Below are 22,441 nucleotides of genomic sequence, written 5' to 3'. Positions count from 1 at the left end.
AATTATAATGTTGAAACATTATGTCCTAAACCTGAAACTAATGTGATATTGTATGCCTTCCAGGTCAACTAATAAACTGTGCTTCCTCTAGATATACAGAGCTGACTGATATGCCAATCAAGCCCAGAGAAAGGAGATAAGACTGCAAAGAGCAGTGACTGTTTTGCAAACTTGTTTGCATAAGTACTTTTGAGTTGCATTGAACATAATCACTTTTTCTCATTATGTGTTTGCAATGGGGAAGCTTTTAAATCTCCATTATCTTCAGATTCCTGCTGGTAGGTTTGCATTGGAGTCTTCAAATTCCCTTCTAATACTGTAACTACAATTCTGTTAGTAAACAATATAACATGAATTAAATCAATCAACTGCATCAATGAGGTAGGGTGTTCAGTGGCTTTTTCTACAATGCCAAGGGGAGCCAAGTGGGGGAAACTGCCCAAGTGAAGTTGTGTGGTTAGACATTCCTTTTATCAAATCTTTCCAAGAGTCCTCAGGCCTTTGGAGAATTTGTAGAAGGTCGATAGACATGGATGAACTGTAAATGAAAAGTTAAATGGCTAGTTCACCAAGACAGAGGATTGCAGTTTCCTAGAAGCAGGGATGTTTTTAAACCAAGATATTGTTAAGAGTTCATAACTGCTACAAACTCTGTTAGGAATGGAAACAGAATCAGTGGTGGTAGTGACCACAACTCAGAAGTTGAAACCAGACTCTAATTTTGCACAAAATTGCTAGTTGTAACTCTTTTCTTTGCTTATGACTTTTCATTTAGACTGCAAAGATTACATTTATATGTGTCAAATAACATCTTGAATGTAAATGGAAGAAAACCATTTGCCCTCAGTCATTTGTGCTAACACACATATTGCCAAGTACAAATGATTTCTAACACACTAGTAGAGATACACTAATATCAAAGTCAATACAACCATGGGAATGAAGAGTGGATGAAATAGTCCAATACTCAATGGGGGCTCTGAAGAAGGACAGGAAAACTGAAGAGAGTGAAGGAAGAAGAAGACCATGAGAACAAGGAAGAGTAAGTTCTTATTTTGCGAAATCTTATTTCTGTGAAATCTTGATTAATGTAGGAATTAACAGTGTGTTAAAAAATGTTGAGAGCTTATTATAAAGACTATCAGTGTTGTTGGGTCAACATACTACTGAAGATTGGTTACCAGTAGCTTAAAACTGTATCATTTTCATCTAAAAACTACTCTTTGGGGAAATAAAACTAATCATTTTAGCTAAAGAAAAGTGGACTGAAATTCTAGTAAGAATTTCAAAGTGAAATTTGCCTTCCATTGTTTAGCCTCAAGTTCTCCAAGTCACCTATGCTAACAGTGAGTTTCCACACTTCTTTTCTATAGCAGTTCTGACTTGTCACTTGACACATAGTATAGATTCAAGATATAGTTGTTAAAAATGAATAAATTAAGTGAATGTGCAGAGAATGATCTTAGAAATATTGAGTTCTGCAAAAGCTTTGATAGATTGAAGCAAAGCATTCATTTCAATCTGTACCCTATTTGAAAGTTATAAACCGCCCAGAAGATAGTTAAAATTTGATGTTTGTAGGGCATAAACTGTATACAAACAGGACAACATTTTAATGCAATTTATTTGAAATGCTCCCAGAAAAGTTTAAGGCCATTATACAAAAACATTCATTTCATCAAAACATTCATTAACTTCTTCCCACAGGCCGTCACTTGACGGACCTCTTCTCTCAACACACTGGCTGAAGTGGCCGATGGCTCCTGCAAAGAATGATTCATTCTTTTCCCCACCATCAGACAGTTTCTCTCTGCTTCTAGCTGTAGCAGGTTCACTCACTAAATCAGTAACAACTTCAGAAACAAAGCAGTTTTAAATAAACTTGTAATAGAAAAAAAATTCACCATGTTTAAAATCTATAAATACAGAAATATGTTTACAGGGTAAAATTGACCACAATCTTTTTTGTTTTTGAAAAATAAGCAATATACCTTGTTTTTATATTGCTAAATCTTTTCACACAGCTTCTCTGAACACACAGTTAGGTGTACATAATAAAACGACAACATAGTATTTACTGCTTTCTTTTATGTAAACTCGAAAGACGCAGAAGAGTAAAAAAACTTTTTTGGCAATAATTTAGCATCATTACTACTCGTGCTGGTGTGGGTATAATTTTGCACAGGTCAAATATTTACACTCTCAGGGAGCTTTTCTGTGTATTCAGTTAACTTTTTTTTTTAAGGTCTATGACCCACCCTGCACTGTAAATCAAGGCTGGACAAAGAGATACTAGTTTGGCTACCTGATTCTAATTAATCATAGTTAATTAAGTTGGCCTTTGGAGAATATAATTATGATGTTGATTACAGCACAGACTGAGACATGGCAAACTCAGGACCCAAAAGCAGAGCAGAAGACCCCAAGGCTCTGGCTGTTTCCAGAAGGGCAGCTGGGCCTTACTTTTTTCTTTTAATGTTTCTCACATGTCACCATGAAGTACTTCTTCCAAATTCTTCCTTCTCACTTGTTTCTATAAGCAGAGTCACTGAATCCGTTTCAGTCTTTTTTCCTCATCTCTTCATTCGTGCTCTAAAATATGAGTAGGCAGATGGAACACAATGAAGATGGGGTTTCTTGTTATCCTGCCAGGTTTCCCCAGGCCCTTTGAGTTCTATTCTGATGTTTTAGGCTAGAAATGGCTCTGAAAGGCAAGCCAACAACTATGACAGAGGCTCTCATGTACAATGCGCATTTCAGTTTAAGGTTTAGAGCTGAAAGCTGTTTTTGTGCTGGTCCTTTTAAGGTCATGCTCTATTTTGTGTCCTAATAGATTGTTGCATCAAATTTGCACTGAATGACATTACCAGGTCAAGAGGGTGGTTCTTCCTTTGCAAAATTAAGCCTCCAGAATCTCCAGGGATGTTTCCATGCTCTCTGGCTGTAGAACATTGAACAAGTTCACTATAACAATGGATCGTTCCTGGTTTTCCTTCAAATGCCATCACAATGCATGAATGACTCCTCGTACACAAGTGACTTCTTCATGCCCTGTTTGCAAGGCCCTCTAAATTCTGTGCCTTCAGCTACTGCATCAAAGAGCTAGAAAAGCACTAGAGAAACATGGAAGGGCTCTGTAAGAATCTATATGAAACAGTAGTTTAGAGACTCGTTTTCTTTTTCTTTTAAAGCCAGCAGGACATTTGAAAATAACTTGTTCAAGTACCTCTTCATCCATCCAGACACTTGTGAAATACAATACAGGAGAACAGTTGCTACAGATGCCAGCTTACACAGACAAATTGGCAGTTACAGTACTAGAGACAAAGGTACAGATACAAGAGACTGGGTCAACATGGTCACAAAAGTATTAAAAAGTGCTTCTCCAAACCGTTCCATGTGTGGAATGCAAATACTGTACAGGTAGGACACAGGGCTACATCCCAGAAGTACATGCTTCTGTCAGACATTGCTTTCAATGTGCCTGCTATTTCCACAGGAAGAGTCTGTCTGTTCCATGTGCTCACAGTCGATGCTGACCTCACTTGTGTCCATACTACAGTCCGATTCACTGTCCGATTGGTCCATCTGCTCAAGTTTTGTTTCTCCCTGTGGCTCCTTGCTCCCAGTGGCGGGATTCAGGAATGGTCCCTCGGAACCAAGCTCCCCAGCCTGTCCAGTAGCACACAGAACTGTTTCTTTGGCTTGACGAATACAGTTGAGCCACTGCTGTTTGTTGAAGGTGTCATTGGCTTGTAGTGAGTGGGTCTGACTTTGGGACCCATTTTTGAAACTTACTCTAAAGAAGTTTTTAACTAGAAATGAAAAAAAAAACCACAAAAAAGGTCAATGGTCATATATTCCCCCAGGCCAAAGATAACATATGTAGTAACACTAACCTCTAGTACTCGTGCAGACATTACTAACTGATTGCAAAATGTGTCTCACTCATCCAGGACATGGCTCAACAATTGCCTAGAGCAACTATCAATCAAACAGAGTTGACACAGGTCTAGCTCAGTTGTCCTCAGAAGGTAGCAAATGGATATCAGCCCGGAAAAATTAAGTCATGTTTCAGGGAACCCCAAAGTACTAGTTATCAAACTGGGTGCCTATCAAAATGCCCTGCGGAGCTTATTAAAAATACAGATGTTTGGGCCCTACACCTTTAGAGATTTGGATTCAGTACATCTAAGATGTGCCCAATAGTCTATAATTTCAACAATTTCCTCAAGCTAAAGATTTTTGCAAGTTTAAGAAGCTCTTTGTGACATCAAAACATGTCTATGAATCTCCACATGATGGTACCCTTTTATTTAGTATGTAATGACACGGAGCTGTTATAAATTCAGTTTCATTAAAAAATAAAATTACACTTTAATTACCTTAACAGGAGTTATGTGCATTTAAAAACCAATATAGCACAATATGGAAGACATTTTATTTAGTTTAATAACAATATCAACTGGCATTTAATGGGCCCCACATGCCATGTGCAATGCTTGGTTCACAGAAGCATCTGCATTGAGTCAGTTCCCTTGCATGATCCTTATAGTCAAGACTGGGGACCACCACTTAAGATAAATTCAGGCTCCACTCTTTGCTGTTGGGCAAGCACCTTAACTCCTCTATGTCTCAGTTTCCTTACCCGCAAAATACTGTGAAACAAAGAGAACCTACCTTATAAGGTTATTATGAGGAATAAATGTGATAATACACATAAGACCTCATACAATGCCTGGCACATAGCCAGTGTTCAAGAAATATAAATTACTACTACCACTACTATCACTAGGGTGGAGGGACTGATTAGTAGGTAAGAGGTAGTACATATTAATGACTTTGGCAATATGATGCCAATGTTAACCCAAAAGGCTCAAATGTCACTTTCTCAAAGAAGACTTCCCTGACCAATTCATCTAACACAGATCTCCCACTGCTATTTCTATCTATCCTCTTCCGGCTTCAAGCTTTTCTTAATAGCTCCCAGAATTTCATGTTTCTCATCTATCTCATCCATCACAATGTAAGCTCCATTGAGGAAAGGAATTTACCGTACTTTGCCATGTATAATGGATACTCACATTTTTGGCCCAAACTTTCAGAGAAAAAAACCTTTTGTTTAAGTTTTTAATTCAATTATTTATTTATTTATTTATTTATTTATTTATTTATACTTAGCAACAAAACTGATTAATGTATTCCAGGGTATTATTTTGCCTATGGATATTGTTATTGCTTTCTAAAATTATACTTTTAATGCATAAGTATAAATAAAAGAATTAAAAACATTTATACAGATACAGAATTAGTACTACCCATGTATAATGTGCACTCTTATTTTATGCAAAAAAGTGTGCATTACACACTGCAAAATATGGGTAGTTTGGTTCACCACTGTGTACTAGTGCCTAGAACAGTGCTTAACACAGAGAAGATACTTGATAGACATTGTTATCTTAGCTTCTCTTGGTTAACTCCTTTATTCAGTTCAGGTTTGTAAGTACAGACGAACCCTCAGTCCAATCAACCATATTATCTCTTTAGGGACAAATCTGCAGCCCAACTACAGAAGCCATGCAACTGGTATCTACATAGGGACCATCTAGTGTTAAGCATGCTTTTATCCAACAGAAAGATATAGAGAAAAGAAACACCAGTTATGTGCAGACAGGTTCACTTGCAGTATCTTACTTAATCTTTACAACAACCTTATGGAGTAGGTATGCATGCATTCCCACTTTGCAGATGAAAAACTGATGCTCACAGAAAGCTACACAACCAATAAGCGATCATATAGCACTGTAATGCACTTCAACTTCGACACCATGGCTCTTCTCTTTTCACCAGCCAGTCACTCATTCTGAACCACCACTGCCACAAAACCCTTAACAGGTCAAAACAAATGGTCATCCATACTTCTCTCATTGTTGCTGAATGCCCCTCTCAGGGAACCGCCCAGCCTCACTTCTCCATCCTGCAGGTCTTCCAGCAAGAGGTCCTTCACAGGGATCGGCTGCCGGTACAACTGGTAGCAGAGCTGCTCATTGTGGGTGACAGGTCGGGTGATCACGAGCACTTCTTGGAACAGGAAAACATGCAGTTTCTAAAAGAGAAGAATCCACAGAATCTCTCTAAGCAATAGTCTAAAGAGTAGTTGATTACTGGACTAAGAGGTCTGCAGGTACCAAGTTCACATTGGATTGCACACTTCTAGGCTCAAATCTACCTCCAGGTGAACAGAAGTCAGGCATCTGCAGGTCTGAGGCATTTGCAGATGCATCCATTGCCTTTGTTATAGGAGTGCCTTCCTAGGGTCCCCTGGAGAAGGCCTCTCTGCCCATAAACACCCACAGCCAGGACTGCCTTCACACTGCAGTCCAGAACCTTGCAGACATGTACTGCGCTAGCTCCCATAAGAAAAAATGAAAAGGGGGAATAGAGTAAAGGGGGTAGTGGGGGGGGGAAGTTAGTACCTTCCTAGCTTTGGTTTATATGATGCAATATAATTTTAAGAGATCAAATGAACAATAGTCTCTAAAGGATAAGATTGGTATATCAAAGCCTAATAATCTTTGCTTCCCAAACTCAAAAAACAAAAACAAAAAACCTTGTTCCTTTAACCACAGAGCTGATTGTCAGCTTCATCCGGGCACTCCAATTTGGAACACTGCCCGTTCTGAGGAAAATAGAGCATGCTGCCACAGCCACAAAGAAAAAAGATCAAAGAAGTTGTCCTTCTCAGTGAAGTTCATCAGAATGTCAGTTCTCTGAAGAGGTTGTACTTAAAAGGCTGAAGACTGATGTGTGTATTGTGGGCAAAAAGAAAATCTCAAAAATAAAGTCTTGTGTCAAATTACATCATGAAAACAATTTTGCTGGGTGGAAAGGGGCTAAATTGGCTCCATTAAATTCCATACACCAGACTCTTCTCACTATTTGGAATGCTGAGGAATTGAAGCGAAAAAATCCACAACTTTGCAGCTGGGTTCTGGCTTTCTAGTGGAAATATTTGGGATTGTCATCTTAAGGGTCTTGAAGAGGAAACCAAAAGAACAGGGGTAGAAAGTCACATTGGAATTTTTTTTGTTATAGAATAATATGTATATTTCTCTTCTTGAATCAGTTTTTCAGATGCATTTTAAAAATTATTGGCACAAACTTGTTCCTGGTAGCATCTTATCTTCTTTGTTATTAAAGTATAGTTGATGTACAATATCACACTGGCTTTAGGTGTACAACATTGTGATTTGACACATATATCTTACGAAGTGATTACTACCTTAAGTCTAGTAACTACGGGTCACCATACAAAATTATATTATTGACTATATTTCCCGTACTGTACATTGTATGCCGTGACTTAATTATTTTATGACTGGAAGTTTGTACCTTATTCCCCTTCACCTTTTTCACCCATCTAGAATCTTGATATGGGGCAGAGGAAGCACATTCAGCATTATCAGATAATTTGATATTTGGAAGAAATGAGACCCGCCCCTACCCTACCACAGACAGACAAGACAGATACATAGACAGACAGAGAGGCACACACACCCCTCTAAAACTCCAGAAACTAAAGCTCAACTAAATGTTGGCTGGAGGAAACACAAATCATAATTCTGTATTGGGGTGGGGGAGTGAGATTTTGTTTATCAGAATGATTTAATATGCATTTAAAATAGCTGAAAAACACAGTAAAATACAAAATAACCAAGTTAAGGGCTTTTTTAGGTGAGAGATGATACAAAGAATGTGTTAAAACTTTTCTTTTGGGGGCAAGGGAGAGAAGGGGTTGGTTGTTGTACACACTAAACATTATCAGAGATATTTATATTTTTTCTACTTTAATCCATCTGCTAGCCAAGGTAGGCAGTTCGAACTAAAATTATCTGGGACCCTTTAGGGTTTATTATCCCTTGCTTAGGAAAATTCACTAAGGATTCCTCTTACTTTCTGCTTCTTTTTGTCCTCAAACGACTGAGCTCTTGTCTTCACACAAGACTTTGTTTATGAAGACTTCTACAATTCTACTGGGGCGGGGGGGGGGGGGAATCTAAAACAAACCTCTCACTCCAACTACTATCGTTGTTTTAAAAAATTTGACAGCCTGCCATATGAACTAGAGTTCATCTTTAATGCCCTGGACCCATTCAACCAGTCTCATCTTTAACTGATGGACAGAAAGAGAACAGGCTCTCATCTTACGGAGCAATGCATCTTTCCAACTATGTCTCACAGGCCTTCCAAGAAAGAACAGTCAAGGAGCCAGAGCATCCAACGTTACAAGTTTACCAGTGCTTTCCAAAAATCAGCAAGAAGCAGAATGAAGCTTTTTACCAGTTGGTCACTCCCTAGCAATTAGTCACTCCCTTAGTTAAAGAGAAACACTTCTCAAGCAGTGGCCTGTGACAGGTCTCATTTCCACTGCTCCACCAGCTGGGTGAATCCAGCAGCACTGATCATAGGGGCTGTGACATGTACTCAATGATTTCAAGGAACATTTCCAAGCCTGCTCTTAAACACCACTTCACAGTCCAGGTCAAAATGGTGTCCCCTGAGTCATCACAGCTTTATTAAGAACTCTTCAATGTAGTTTTAGCTTTTATGCCAAGATATTGAAGATAAAATATAGTCAAAGTGGAGACTCTTTCTCAACACTCAATTTAAATATATATCACATATAGACAAAAAACTGTACCTGAAAAATAACTAAATAAAATTAAAAATATATATATCACATATAATACAATTTATATATTACATAAAATATATTTTACATTATAATATATAAAAATTATGATATATAACATTTATACTAGCATTCATTTCTACTGGCTATACATAGAAATAACCTTGTGAGTTGAATGAATCTTGAACTCTCATATAATTCAAATCCATCCTTTCTTTATACAGGCATTCACTCATTCATTCACTCACCCACTCATTCACCTGATATCACTGAGTGCCTTTGCATGTGCCAGGTCCCCATAACAGGTGCTGGAGACTAACAAGGCACAGTGTTCACTCTAAAAGAGCATGTGGTATAACAGAAGATACGGACAATGTCAGTCTTGTAGGTGGGTACCAATTCCTGAGAGAGAGCAGGGTTTCCCACAAAGCTAGATGCATTCAATTTATGAACTGTTTCTCTGGGATCACCTGTTGTTTCCTGATACCAAAGTGGGAGGAGATAACTGTTCTGTGTTTGTTTTTGAAGGTCAGGATCAAACAAAATAAAAGGTTGGCAACTCTATGTTGGTTTCCAAAATTCTTTCTGACTATGGACTGGTCATGAAATTTTAAAATACATGTATAATATATACTTTATATAACACATAAATTATAAAGACATGTATTTATAATGTATATTATAAATTATAAACACATATATTTGTAATATATTACTTATATAGAAACTAGAACTATATAATATATAAGTGTATATTAAAATATATGTAATTATACATATCCATGTATATGGGATTCTCTGACAGAAGACACCAGAAACACATGTATTTATAATATGTAATATATAGAAATTAGAACTATATAATATATAAATGTATATTAACACCTATATGATTACACATATCTATATATATGGCATTCTCAGACACAAAGGACATGAGAAAAGCCACTTTTGTCTAAAGAATGTGAACCTGGGTAGAAAAACCACAGTAACAGAAGGCCAGCATCAAGTGGATTAAGTGTTGGGGGAGGCCCAGGATGAGACCACTGAAGGGGAGCCACCACTCACCACGCCCCGGTTGTTCTTCAGTTCGCCATGACAACACAGTACTCTTGAGCTGTCAATCAGGGAGTCTTTCTGGCCTTCTTCCAAGTAAAGAAGCCGTTCTTTATAATAACGGCATTCAGATTCCCCAGTCTTGATGTTGATTTCTGCTACAATTCCCTGAATGATGTTTATCTATGGAAACAAAAAAGAAAGTACGAGGAATGTAAGCAAATCACCCATACCAACAAGACCCAGGGGCTCAGCCTACAAAATTGCCAAGATGGGCCTGGATCTAATTCTGAGATTCTGTTATCTAAGTGGCCACTCTGGTAAAAGGGAAAAATAAAGGCCTTTAATATACTGTATCTACCTACCCATCTACATACATACACATGTGGATATACATACACATATATTTATTTGTACACACATACGAGTATCTGCATTACATATAAAACTAATGTTAAGCAGTAATTTTATCTGAAAGGATAAGATATAAGGTACCATTTTCAGGCCCTGGCTGGTGTAGCTCAGTGGATTGAGCATGGGCCTGCGAACTCCCAGTCAGGGCACATGCCTGGGTTGCAGGTCAGTTCCCAGCAGGGGCCAGTTCCCAGCAGGGGATGCACAAGAAGCAACCATACATTGATATTTCTCTCCCTCTCTCCTTCCCTTCCCTTCTAAAGATAAATAAATTTAAAAAAATTTTTTCAAAGATCTTTAAAATATATATATATATATATATATAGTTGCATTTTCGATGTGCAGGACTCACAGCTACTAAGGTCCAGGGTGCACATTTCCTAAAATTATATACATGATGCCCGTGCCTATAGCCCATGTGAAGAAGTTAGGGGGTTGAGAAATTTCAAAGCAATGGTGATGCAATGTTGTTAGTACAAAATGAAGTGAAACAAAACAAAACAAAGAGTATGGCACTGAGACACGATCAGTGGGCATTTGTTCTGATGATGTGAGGCCTAGTGACGGCATCCTATGAACAGATACATAATCTACACACTTTTGTAGCTATTAAGAGTTTCAAAGATTATTTATTCTTTTCTCTATTTCCTATTTTGGTGGTAGCACTACTTTGATAATTGAAAAACACATTATTTAAAAAATACAGTCATAAACTAAAGGGGGGATGGTGGGAGAGGGGGTGGAGGGGAATGAAGGGGAAAATAGGACAACTGTAATGGCATAATCAATAAAATATTTAAAAAAATACAGAGCCATTGTGTTATAAAAGAATATTTCTGGCCTTTTATATCAACATAATATTAAATAGAAATTCTATGAAATTGAGTTTAAAATCTTAAAAAATTATTTATTGAATGTATTGGAGTGACACTGGTTAGTAAAATTATATATAGGTTTCAGGTGTACAGTTATAGAATGCATCACCTTTCATTTGTTTTATTAACACAAAATAAGTAATAATAGAACACTTTAGTATACAAACTTTCTGTTTCTTTCCCCCCCTCTTTATTTTCAAAGATGACTGATTATTTACTGTTACCTTCAAAAACAAACAAAAAAATAAATTTCACAAAATATGCTAAAGCTATGATTCATCCTTCAACTTAATTCAGTAATTTTTGTTGAGCATCTGTTCATTGTTAAAGTAGGTGGTGGCATTCAAAGAAATGAGAGGGTCTCTATCCTCAAGAAGCTTAAAATGTATGGGAGATATCTGAGCAATTGCTTCATGTCTACTTTATCCTTTTACTTTACTACATTTTTAATATGTTGTAGAGTCTATATTTTTTCCTTGTTTTTAAAGATCTTAGCATTAATTGCTATGACTCCAAAGTTAATTATCACTAAGTATACCTGGGCAGCTAACATTAACCAGTAAACGTGAGTCAATTTTTTGAGTTTCCTGCAAGTATCCAGGAAACCAGAAAGAAGGTATACTACAGGCATAAAGATGCATTCATTTCCTAATTTAACTCAGGAACTGAGGAGCTGGCATTATCACATGAAGGTTAATAAACACAAATACCACAGTGACTACTATCAAATTGTGCTTCTTTCTCCAGTGCTTGAAAAAGTATAAAGAGACAAAACAATGGAAATCGTCAGTGTCATTCCATATTCTCTGAGTACATTTACAATAGTAACTCTGAATGGCTTTATTAAAAATATTATTTTGTATTTATATTCACCTGCACACCACCTGCACACCAGCAGAGCAGAGTCTAATCTTTCTGCACTGGTTCCTGAGAGAATTTATTTTACAGAATTTCAGGGAGCAAAAAGAGAAATATAGCAGATAGCCAACAGCAAACAGTTATAGTAGTTGTACATTTAAATTAAATTTACTGTTGCATCTCTGATCAAACTAAAGGAAAGGGACTGGTAAAGGAAGGTGATGAGAGGTACCTGGTACAGATCAGGGATCAGGCCCGCATATGCTAAAGTCATCATTCTCAGCGTGGAATCTGAAAGCTCCATCTGTCTAGTCCTTTGTGTGGTAATATCATCTACCCATAGGCTCCCGACATGAACCAAGAAAGCAGCCTTCACTGCTGTTGCATTGAAAACAGGACTGTTTTTCCCACTGATTTCAGTGATTTTATTAAAGGAGTGGGGGAACAGTGGCAGGTGGGCAGAGGGGAGAGATGGTCTGCAAGATCTTTCCCGCTGAAACAGTCCTAGGAATTTAAAATGTTAAACAACCAGCTCCCTGGAATATCTGAGTATCCGAAGTTCTATTTTAAGTTCTCTTTTAGGGGAAATTTCTATCGACCTCCAAAAGTCTATTAAGAAATTCTAATAATGATGTGGCAGTTTATGCACTGTATTAAAAGCAAAATCTTTTTTCAGATCTGAATCATAGGACTGAATGCTTGGTATAGAAGCAATTTACTTGGAGTTCTCTGCTTTTTAAAAAATTTGCATAGGTGGAAAATTTATTCAGGGAACATATAAGTCAAGCTACATTGGTAATGTGGTTTTATGTTGGTCAAACATTCACGATATACCCAAGAGTACAGGGCTAAATATTTCTGCTCCTCTGGAGTAATGCTACAGGATTTTTAAAAGACTTTTTTAAAAAGTGCCTATATTGTGCAAATGAGCATTTACAAGACTTGTTTTGTAGACATTTTTAAATGCAGGTATATCACGCCTCAGGTACAAAATCTGCCTGAATTAGTAAATGCAGAGTCAGCTTCTGAAAATAGTATTACCTTTTATGCACCAGGGAAATTGGTGCATGCTTTCAAATTGCAAACAGTCACATTCTTGTCTGTTTTTAAATTCAAACTTTAGCTCACAGGGTGGTTTTTTTTTTTACACAGTATTATTCTTTTGTGCTGCATATTAAGTAGAAGAAATCTTTACAATAAAAGTCTAAGCAGGCTTGTGTGCTTTAAAAAGTAATTATTTACACTAAGTGAGAGCTCCCTGTTTCCATTCCCGCAGACCACACACTGGCCAGGATGAAACACGGAAAAGGGGCAACGCTATAGCGCTCTTCCCAGTAATAAAAACTGCCGTGATGAAGTAAGATGGGCCTGATCCCTGGTGCCTGTGTCCCCATTATGCTGAACTGGGGGCCTGGTCTGTGTGAGTTGGGCGTGTCAGACACCTCATGAATCAGGATGCCTTTTCTCATTCTTCTCTATTGCTACATGGAGGGATGTGGCCCAGCTCTGCACCAGTGAGGCCTCTCCACAAAACTTGGTGGACAGAGAGCTTTCTGTAGTTCCAAAGGCTACAGGGCTCAAAGTGGCCAAGCTTTCAACTCCATGGTTAGGGTCATAAAGAAGTGGAAAAGGCACAGGATTTTCAGTCTACACTGACAGGTTGAGACATCAACTCCATCACTTGCTGGCTCTGGACCTGGCAAGTTATTTTACTCACCCAAGCCTCATCTGGAAAATGGCCCTAACAAGAACACTTATCTCACAGGTTACTATGAGGATTAAACAAGATACATACCTATAAGGCAATTACATAAAGCTGATTTACTAGGTATTCAAGAAATGCCAGCAGGTATTACTACTATTGTTGTTGTTATTACTACTTATTATTAAACCCTTCTTTGGGAAAAGACAGGCAGTTTGCTCAGCAGGTTCAAGGCTTCTGATTTACAAACCACCTAGGCATGTCCTCACTCTGTCACTGTCACAGATCCAGTTAGAGAACGAGCCCTGTGAATTGGTCCCTTAGCCTCCCCACTGCCACCTGCCTGAGCAGGTTTCCACGACTGCACACTTGGACAGCTGCGACACCCTCCAGACTCGCCTTCCTGTCCCTAGTTTCTGCCTCCTCTGTCCCCTGTCCTACAAACGAGAAGAGCAATGTGTCCAAGGTTACAGTCTGTCAGCAATGGAGCTGGGATTTGAACTCTGAATCCCAGCTATGTAGAAAACAAAACATGACAAAGAAATAATGTCTCAAATCAATATTTAAAACCCTCTATAATCAGACATAAGCCCCATCCTCTGCCTTCTCTGTTACTGTTTCCTCAACACTGTGCTCCACCTCAGGCTCACTGACGTGTTGTACTCCCCAGGCAGAACCTGTCTTGTCATTTCTTCACACCTTTGCCCAGGCCATTTGCTCCTCCTGGCCTGTCATCTCCTCTGCCTGTCCCACAGAGCACCCCAGTCAGAACTCAGCTCTCTGGGCAGAATGCTCAAAATTTGCATGATATAGACCCCATTTTTCCTGATCTTCTCTTATTGCTGGGGAAGAGCTCATATTTTCCCATTTCAATAAATATTCACTGATGAGAAGGACTAGGTCCCCACTGCAATTGGAGGTCAATGAGACCTGAAACTTAAATGGGGTGTTGACTTCAAAAATGGGCTTTGAGGCTAAGATAAAAGGCAACTCCAATTTGCTAACTATACAAAGTTATTCAATTTAAGATCTCTAAGATCTTAACCTTGACAGCAATGGTAACAAACAGCTACAGAATAAAAAACCTTTTAGAATCAAAGGGACCTTAGACAAGATGGCAGCTTGCCTCTTCACACAACCACATCAGAAGCACAACTAGATTATAGAACAACCTTCACTCAGAACTGGCAGAAATTGAGTTGAAAAGAAGTCTGACAGTTAAGGAATTAAACCACATCCATTCAGATTGGTAGGAGGGGTAGAGATGCAGAATGGGTTAGTTCCATATCCATGTGTGGTGGATACAAATTTGGGAGGGATATCTTGGGAGTGAGAAGTCCCAGCCCCACACCAGTTCCCCCAGCCCACAGTACCGGTACCAGTACCAGGAAGATACCAGGGGGGATTGAGTCTGTAGAAGAAACCTCTGGAGTCCCAAGCAGGTCCTCTTAAAGAACTCACACACGAACTGACTCAGACTCACTCCCTTTGAGCTCAAACACCAGGGTAGCAGTTTGAAAGGCACCAGTTGCACACAGTGAGGAACTGAAGTGGCTGGCATCAAGACAAGAGCTAGGAGACAGCTTTCTCCCAGACAGAAAGGCGGGTAGAATCACAGAGCTGGTGGGCAGGAGCCATATCTGAGACTCCATCAACCTGGCTAACACTGTTTGTTCCACCCTGGAGATCCCCTGAGGCTCTGTCCCACCCAACTTACAGCTGTAAACAGTAGCTTTTCTATTATGAAAGGCTAGTCTTGGCTCAAGCTTCACAACTTCCTAAATCCTTTTAAATAAGCAACAGCTGGTCTCAGTGAGATCCCAGTCCCTTGCTAAATGGCTCCAGGCATGGCACTAGCAGCAGCCATCTCAGATTGCTCTATAGCTCAGGCAGGGTGGTCCCAGGCAAAACATAGGTGGGGGCTGACCTTGGCTTGCACCATCAGGGAAATCCCAGGGTCTGTACAGCCAGTGGACAGCTACAGACCATGTCAGACCATGACCATCCTGCCCCTGCTAACTGAACCTCCATGGAGGGAGGAGGCTGGTGGGCAGTGGTCACACCCAATCCTTGCAACTGACTGACCTGGGTAAATCCTTCCCATTGACCTGCCAACAGCAACCAAGGCTCAATCCACACAAATGTACACCAAGCACCCAGCTTGGGTGACAGGGGTGGCTTTGCCACTGGTCCCTATAGGATACCTACTACATTAGGCCATGATACCAAGATGGGGAGTCATAGCAGCTCTACCTAATAATAGAAACAAACACAGGGAGGCTGCCAAAATGAAGAGACAAAGAAACGTGATCCAAGTGAAAAAACAGATCAAAACTCCAGAAAAAAGAACTAAACAAAATGAAGATAAGTAATCTATCAGATGCAGAATTCAAAACACTGGTTATAAGGATGCTCAAGAAACTTAGTGAGGACCATAAATGCATATAAAAGATCCAGTAAGAAATGAAGGTTACACTAACTGAAATAAAAAACAATTTTTATTTCTATAAAAATTGAAATAACAGTAACAGTTGTTTCAGGAAAACAACAGTAGAGTGAATAAAGCCAAGAAATCAAATCACTGATTTGAAACATAAGGAAGCAAAAAACAACCAACAAGAAAAATAAGAAAAAGAAGAAAAAAAAACAAGGATAGTGTAAGCAGCCTCTGGGACAACCTTAAGAGGTCCAATATTCACATCATAAGGGTGCCAGAATAAGAGAAAGAGCAAGAAATTGAAAATCTATTTGAAAAAATAATGAAAGATGACTTCCCTAATTTGGTGAAGGAAATAGATGTGAAAATCCAGGAAGCACAGAGAGTCCCAAACAAGATGGATTCAAAGAAGCCCACTCCAAGACATAGCATAATTAAAATGCCAAAGGTTAAAGAGAAAGAGAAAATCTTAAATACAGTAAGAGTAATGCAGCTAGTTACCTACAGGGGAATTCCCATAAGATTGTCAATTGATTTCTCAAAAGAAACTTTGCAGGCTAGAAGGGACAGGCAAGAAATATTCAGTCATGAAAAGCAGGGACTTACGGCCAAGGCTGATCTACCCAGCAAAGCTCTCATTTAGAATTGAAGGGCACATAAAGAGCTTCCCAAACAAGAAAAAACTAAAGGAGCTTATCATCACCAAACCATCATTATATAAAATGTCAAAGGGACTTATTTAAGAAAAGAAGATCAAAACTATGAGCAATAAAATGGCAATAAATACATACCTGTCAACAACTGAATCTAAAAAACAAGCTAAGCAAACAAGAACAAAGACAGATTCATGGATACAGAGGGCATTTTGATGGTTGCCACATGTAAGGGGGGAAGGGGAGAATGGGTGAGAAGGTGAGGGAATTAAGAAGTACAAACAGGCAGTTACAGAATAGCCATGGGGATGTTGAGAACAATATAAGAAATGGAGTAGCCAAAGAACTTATGTGCATGACTCATGGTCATGAACAATTGTGTGGGGTTTGCTTGAGGGAATTGGGAGGGTGCTGAGTGGAGTGGGAGACAACGGGTAAAACTGGGACAACTATAAAAGCATAATCAATAAAATTTGAAAAAAACCCCAAAGGGACGGCAGAGTGCATTTCATGTAAAGACTGTATGTTATAGGTTAGGAAAGTGAGGCAGAGAGAGAAGTAACTTGCAAAATTAAAACATGGTTGATGGCACAGCCAAATCTGGAGTCCAAGATTCCTGAATCTTGTGCACCCAAGGACCCTTCATTCACCCATTTACCTAATTCTCTACCATTACACAGAGAAACATCACGGCAAGAGAGAAAGAAACAAACTTACAGCTTCTTCCAGGTGCTGGTGATCTGGGTTATCATTTGGTGTGTGCCTCAGGATTTCTCGAAGAAGCAGAGGGTATTTTACCAGGCGGCTTCTTGGAATATCAAGGAAATTCCAGAGATCAAGTTTGCGGCTAAAGGGGGATTCTAAACATCGCTGGAGGAAATCCTGGACTCTGTGATCTTGTTTCTTGTGATCCAGCAAAGCTTTGGCGGCTACTTGATTGCTGCAGTAGCTGTCATAGGAGCTAAGACAAGGCAGCTGAGAAAGGAATGTCAGAAGAAGGTTGGAGTGTTAAAACAACTGAAGCTACAAGTTAACATCGCTTGCTGGGATGGAACAAAACCTGAACAGGTCTCTAGGCCTGGCCAACACTGTTCATCTGCAAGGCTGGAGGATATAGACCAATGGAATCTTCAAAATGGCAGGTAATGAACAGTTTTTTTAGGGGGTGGTTTACTTGCACAAACTAATTCTCTTAGTTATATGTTTATTTTCTTGATTGTTTAGATCCCTGTCCTAATTTGTTTGCATTTTGGCCAGTCTAAGCTAGAAACAAAAGAACTAAAATAATTTCATATGCATATAAGTTTAGGATTTTCCTAGACTTCCAAAAGTATCTGGGATGGAGAAAACTTCCTATTTAAAAAAAAAAGAGTTTCTTTAAAAATTATTCATAAGAAATATATCTAAAACACTTTGTGGCATAAAAGAAAGCAAGGATTCAGACTCCACAGCCCAGCCCTCAGCATGGCTTGGTGCAAGCACCTCTACGTGAGCCTAAGGTTAACTGAGTCCAAGGCAGACCAATTATAAAGAACGCCAAGAACTTAAAGCAAAAGTACAATTAGTAAAAAATTAGATGCAAGAAGCATTTAGTAAAATCTTTTAAATTAGTTCTGACAGGCCAGAAATCATCCTTGGCTCTACCCAATGGTTAACATCATAATACCATGCAAAAAGCAATTTAAGCTTAAAAATTTTGGAACACTATAACTCCACTATCTCCCTTCCAGCAAAATACTAATTTCTCTGACATAATCCATCAGTCAAATCATGCAAACAGTCAGAGACTCAGGGGAAGGGTTGCTCATCTCCCTTTTCCACTCCTTCCTCTTACTGGCACCCAAGACCACGTCTCCTAACCCATGGGCTGTCAGCTACTGAATGTTAACTGAGGCAATAAAATGCACTCAACGGCCTTGCTGTGTGCTTCTCTCCCTGGGATTACAAAGCCACATTCACCGCAACACCTGCTCTGCAGGGGCTTCAGTACAATACATGTCTGCAACCTCAGTACTTTGCACTGGGCTTATGATACAGCAAAGTTTGCATTCTGAATGAACAAATAATGTGTGTTAATGGATTACCAGATTAGGTAATATTTGATGGTTTGGGAACACAGCTTAAAAATAAATGGTGGCAGCATCTGAACATGGGTCAAAGTTTAAATATTCTGCTGCTTCTTTTACATATCTTACTGAAATTATTTTCTCAGTGACTTAAACCAGAAAAAGATGCCAAGGAAGTAATGTTTTAAAAGTTCACTGTTGAGTTTAACATTCCTTGGAAATGTCTACCTTCCTTACATGTTATGAAAAACCCCTATTTGTATTTTAAAAAAAAAAGAGCTGCAGAAATTCTTTCCTCAAACTTGTATTTAAAGTAATGATAATTGATTTGGAGGAACAAGTATAAAGGACACAGGGACAATAACTAAGGGGGGTAGAAATGGGAGGGAGGTGGGGTGCATGGGGGAGGGGTGGGCTGGAATGGGGGAAATGAACAGAAAACTGTACTTGAAAAATAACTAAACAAAAATTTAAAAAAAGATTCTATGAAGAAGCATAAAAAAATAAAATAAAATAATGATAATTGGTACTGACACAACCCCCTCCAGATGTGGTATTGTGGCTAGTAATTTAGATTTTCAGAGTTAATTAAAATGAGCCTTAGCCCCTCCCAATTTCATTTCCACTTCCTTGTCTCTTAAAGAGACCTGGAAATGTCCAATGTTTTCATTATAGAGAGACAAATCGGCAGTAATCATTGGGTGTAAACTAGTGAGAAACCCCCAAAGACACTGCTGCTCACTGTCAATGGGCCATTACTATCTGTGATCCTGCCAGCCCTGCTGCCATGGCAACCAAATCCACCTCTGGTCCTGTGTTCACACCTAACAGGGTGCTCATTTCCTGGGCATGACCTGAAAGGCTATTGGCTCAGCCCACTGATTAGAGAAGACCACAGGAGATCTATAACTAAATCGGAAATGAAGAATGTACACATGTTGGTTTGCAACTACATACACATGTACTTATATGAAATGAGAGAGGCAACACATAGCACAGTGGTTAAGAAGAATGATCCGGGAACCAGGGAGAATCATGTTCAAAGCCTAGCTCCGACAGTTATTAGTAAGGTGATCTTTCTGAGCCTCAGTTTCTCCACTTACAAAATGCACACGTCCTCCTTTCCTCTAATGAAATAAGGCAGATAAATAGTGTAGCATGAGCTTGGCTCCTGGTTAAGAATCAGTAAGTTCTAGCTATTATTACTATCTATCCCTAGAATATTTTTATTGGAGAAACTGTGGTTTAGAGAAGCAAAACTACTTGCTCGGCTGCAGACAAAACCAGTTTGAAGAGTGTTCTCGCCACGTCCTATCCCCAAAGCTCTGAACTCACCATCTCTTTAAATAGACTATCAAGAAAGAATTTATGAGGGAAACTCTCACTTTTTTTTTAGAAATTCTTTCTATCTCCCTGACATTGTGAAAAGTGACAGAACAAATCTATACACTTCCATGTACCCTGCCTCTTTCTTTAGAATTAAATTTTAATTAGAACCCAAGTTAATTTGAGCTTATAAATTATTTTATTACTGAAGAGCTTATAAATTATTTTATTACTGAAAAAAACATTAGCACAAAGATAAGTCACTTGGGAAGTTATTTCTTTATGACAGGGGAGGCCAATGAGAGCAGGCTGACCCATCAGGGAGAGTGATCCTCAGTAACCAGGGTGATTTCTTGAAAGAAGAAAATCACCACTCTGTTTAAGGTCTTCAAAGGAAAAGTAACTGATTCATTCTAAGGTCGAAAGGACTGGCCAGGGCTGACCCACTTGGGGGGCTCACTTGTTTAAAAGATTTGTTTTTATTTTTTTCTACTTTTTCCTTTGGGGGGGAAATAAATCAATTTTTCATGGGTCAAATGGGCTCTGACTTTTTTCATTCGAAGCCCACTAAGATGTTTATTTTGTTCTGTTAAAAAGACCAGAACTCAAACAGATGTACCCCTTGGTTTACAGTTCTCGCCCACACAAACACATCTGCAGTTAAAAGAGGGAAAACATTTAATAGCTCGTCAGGCCTGATAAATAAGGACTGTTTCTCATGGGGTCTGGTAACAATGGGCCAGTTGTTTAATTTTAGGCTGCTCCTCAAGCTGCAAGTCCCTATTTGATGTCTGAAGGGTCCAGATAGCAACCAGGCAGCATGGTCTCCCTTCTTTTGGGTATGTACAGAACAGGATGGTGAAAGCTACCCCTCCAGATCAAACCAATTTTCTAGTAAAAGCAACAAACATTTCATTCAGAAAAAAATTAATAGAAAGGCAAATGCCTACAGTTTTGCTTCTGGTACGAAGTGACAATTTGTATACTGGTGTCTAAGGAAACCATGTAGTTCTATACTGCCATCTGATCAGAAACAGGGCAGTTGCCATGCTAATTCTGGATTGTGGCCTCATTGTCCCCTTGGCTCCCATCAAAGCAGTCCACAGACTCAGAAGTTTAAGCACAGTGAGGCACACCCCCACTTCTCATTACACCTTCTCTGTCTCTAGCTGTATTACTCTTTAGAAAAATTTCTTTGTGGACTAAAGAAGTTAAAACATCTACCATGACTTATAATAAAATGAAAGTCAAAAATATAAGATGAATGACCTCTCCTGAATTATTAAAGCACATTTTCTAAATTATTCATCTTAGAACATTACTTGCCTTTCAGAAACCCTTGGGATATTTCAGCCTCAGTGCTAAAATTGACTCCTGAACTAAAGCTAGCTAAGTCATGAAACCTTCAAAGTTCTGAAGAAAAGCAGTAATTGAGAAGCATAAGTTAATGCAAGGGATCACTGTCAAAATTTAGGAATTACAGGGTTTTAGGAAGGTTAAAATACAAGTAAAAATGGAACTGGATAAAGAGAACTCACGTGGTGAATAGAATTTATAACCTTCACAACACTCTCTAACAACGAAATGACTGTAATACTTGCTGTTGGGGCACTATCTGTCTATTTTTCTAGACCACTGTGTGGGTCTGAAGGATGAGAGACCTAATCCTGCCTGGAAGAAGTCATCAAAATAATCCATTTTTGTTACCTGCTTCATAACCAATGGAAAACACCCCCGGAACTGGGGTGGAACACTCAAGTACCCACAGAAGGAGACAGAAGCATACCATAGGAGTGATGAGGACTGTGGCAAAATAGAGAGTACGTGCCTGGTCTACGATAAATCAGACAATTGAACAACCACCTATGTGCCTAATAAAACACAAATTCATCCCAGGACCATAAATTTAGGTCACAGCTGATTTCTTTAATTAGGAAAGGAAAGGAGTTATGAACTGGGATGAATACTCAGCATAGTACTCAGCATAGACTTCAGGTCTCCTCTGAAGTTACTCAGGCTCAGATATATGTTAAACATGAATAGCATTTACTTATCACTTGTTTATGAAACTACACTTGACCATGAGTGTGTTTTGATGGCCTGATAAAAGCTTTTGCATGATGATGGACAGGTATATGTCCCTACATTTTTACTGGGATAGAATTAGTAATAATTCTATTAGTAATAGGCCTGAATTGAACATTAACTAATCTTAATTTATTTTATTGCAAAAAGGCATGTTCTCTTTAAATGCAGTAAATTTGTAATAAAAATTTTTTGCCTTGCTTTAAGATATAAAGCTTAACTATAATGATAAATTTTACTAGGAATTTGCTTTTTTTCTAGTGTGAAATCAGTGTGT

The 22,441-nt window shown here is 38.7% G+C and overlaps 1 protein-coding gene across 7 annotated transcripts in view; it reads right to left on the bottom strand.

Annotated features, from left to right (window-relative positions):
* Positions 1–1,606: 1,606 nt before the first annotated feature.
* ARHGEF3 (Rho guanine nucleotide exchange factor 3) overlaps positions 1,607–22,441 on the bottom strand; it is a 313,805-nt gene continuing 292,970 nt past the window's right edge. For all 7 annotated transcript variants that reach the window (XM_037132091.2, XM_037132090.2, XM_037132095.2 and 4 more), the window contains 4 exons: positions 17,405–17,662; positions 9,761–9,931; positions 5,920–6,106; positions 1,607–3,815 (listed from right to left, as the gene is read on the bottom strand). In XM_037132091.2, coding sequence (XP_036987986.2) covers positions 3,463–3,815; positions 5,920–6,106; positions 9,761–9,931; positions 17,405–17,662 — 969 coding nt within the window. In that variant the 3' untranslated portion in view covers positions 1,607–3,462. The remainder of the gene's footprint in view (positions 3,816–5,919; positions 6,107–9,760; positions 9,932–17,404; positions 17,663–22,441) is intronic.

This window comes from Artibeus jamaicensis, unplaced genomic scaffold (genome assembly GCF_021234435.1).
Source record: "Artibeus jamaicensis isolate MK-2021 breed Jamaican fruit bat unplaced genomic scaffold, CSHL_Jam_final contig_519, whole genome shotgun sequence".
Taxonomy (NCBI): domain Eukaryota; kingdom Metazoa; phylum Chordata; class Mammalia; order Chiroptera; family Phyllostomidae; genus Artibeus; species Artibeus jamaicensis.
The sequence above is the reverse complement of the archived record's forward strand: the minus strand, read 5'-3'. Positions and strand labels throughout refer to the sequence as shown.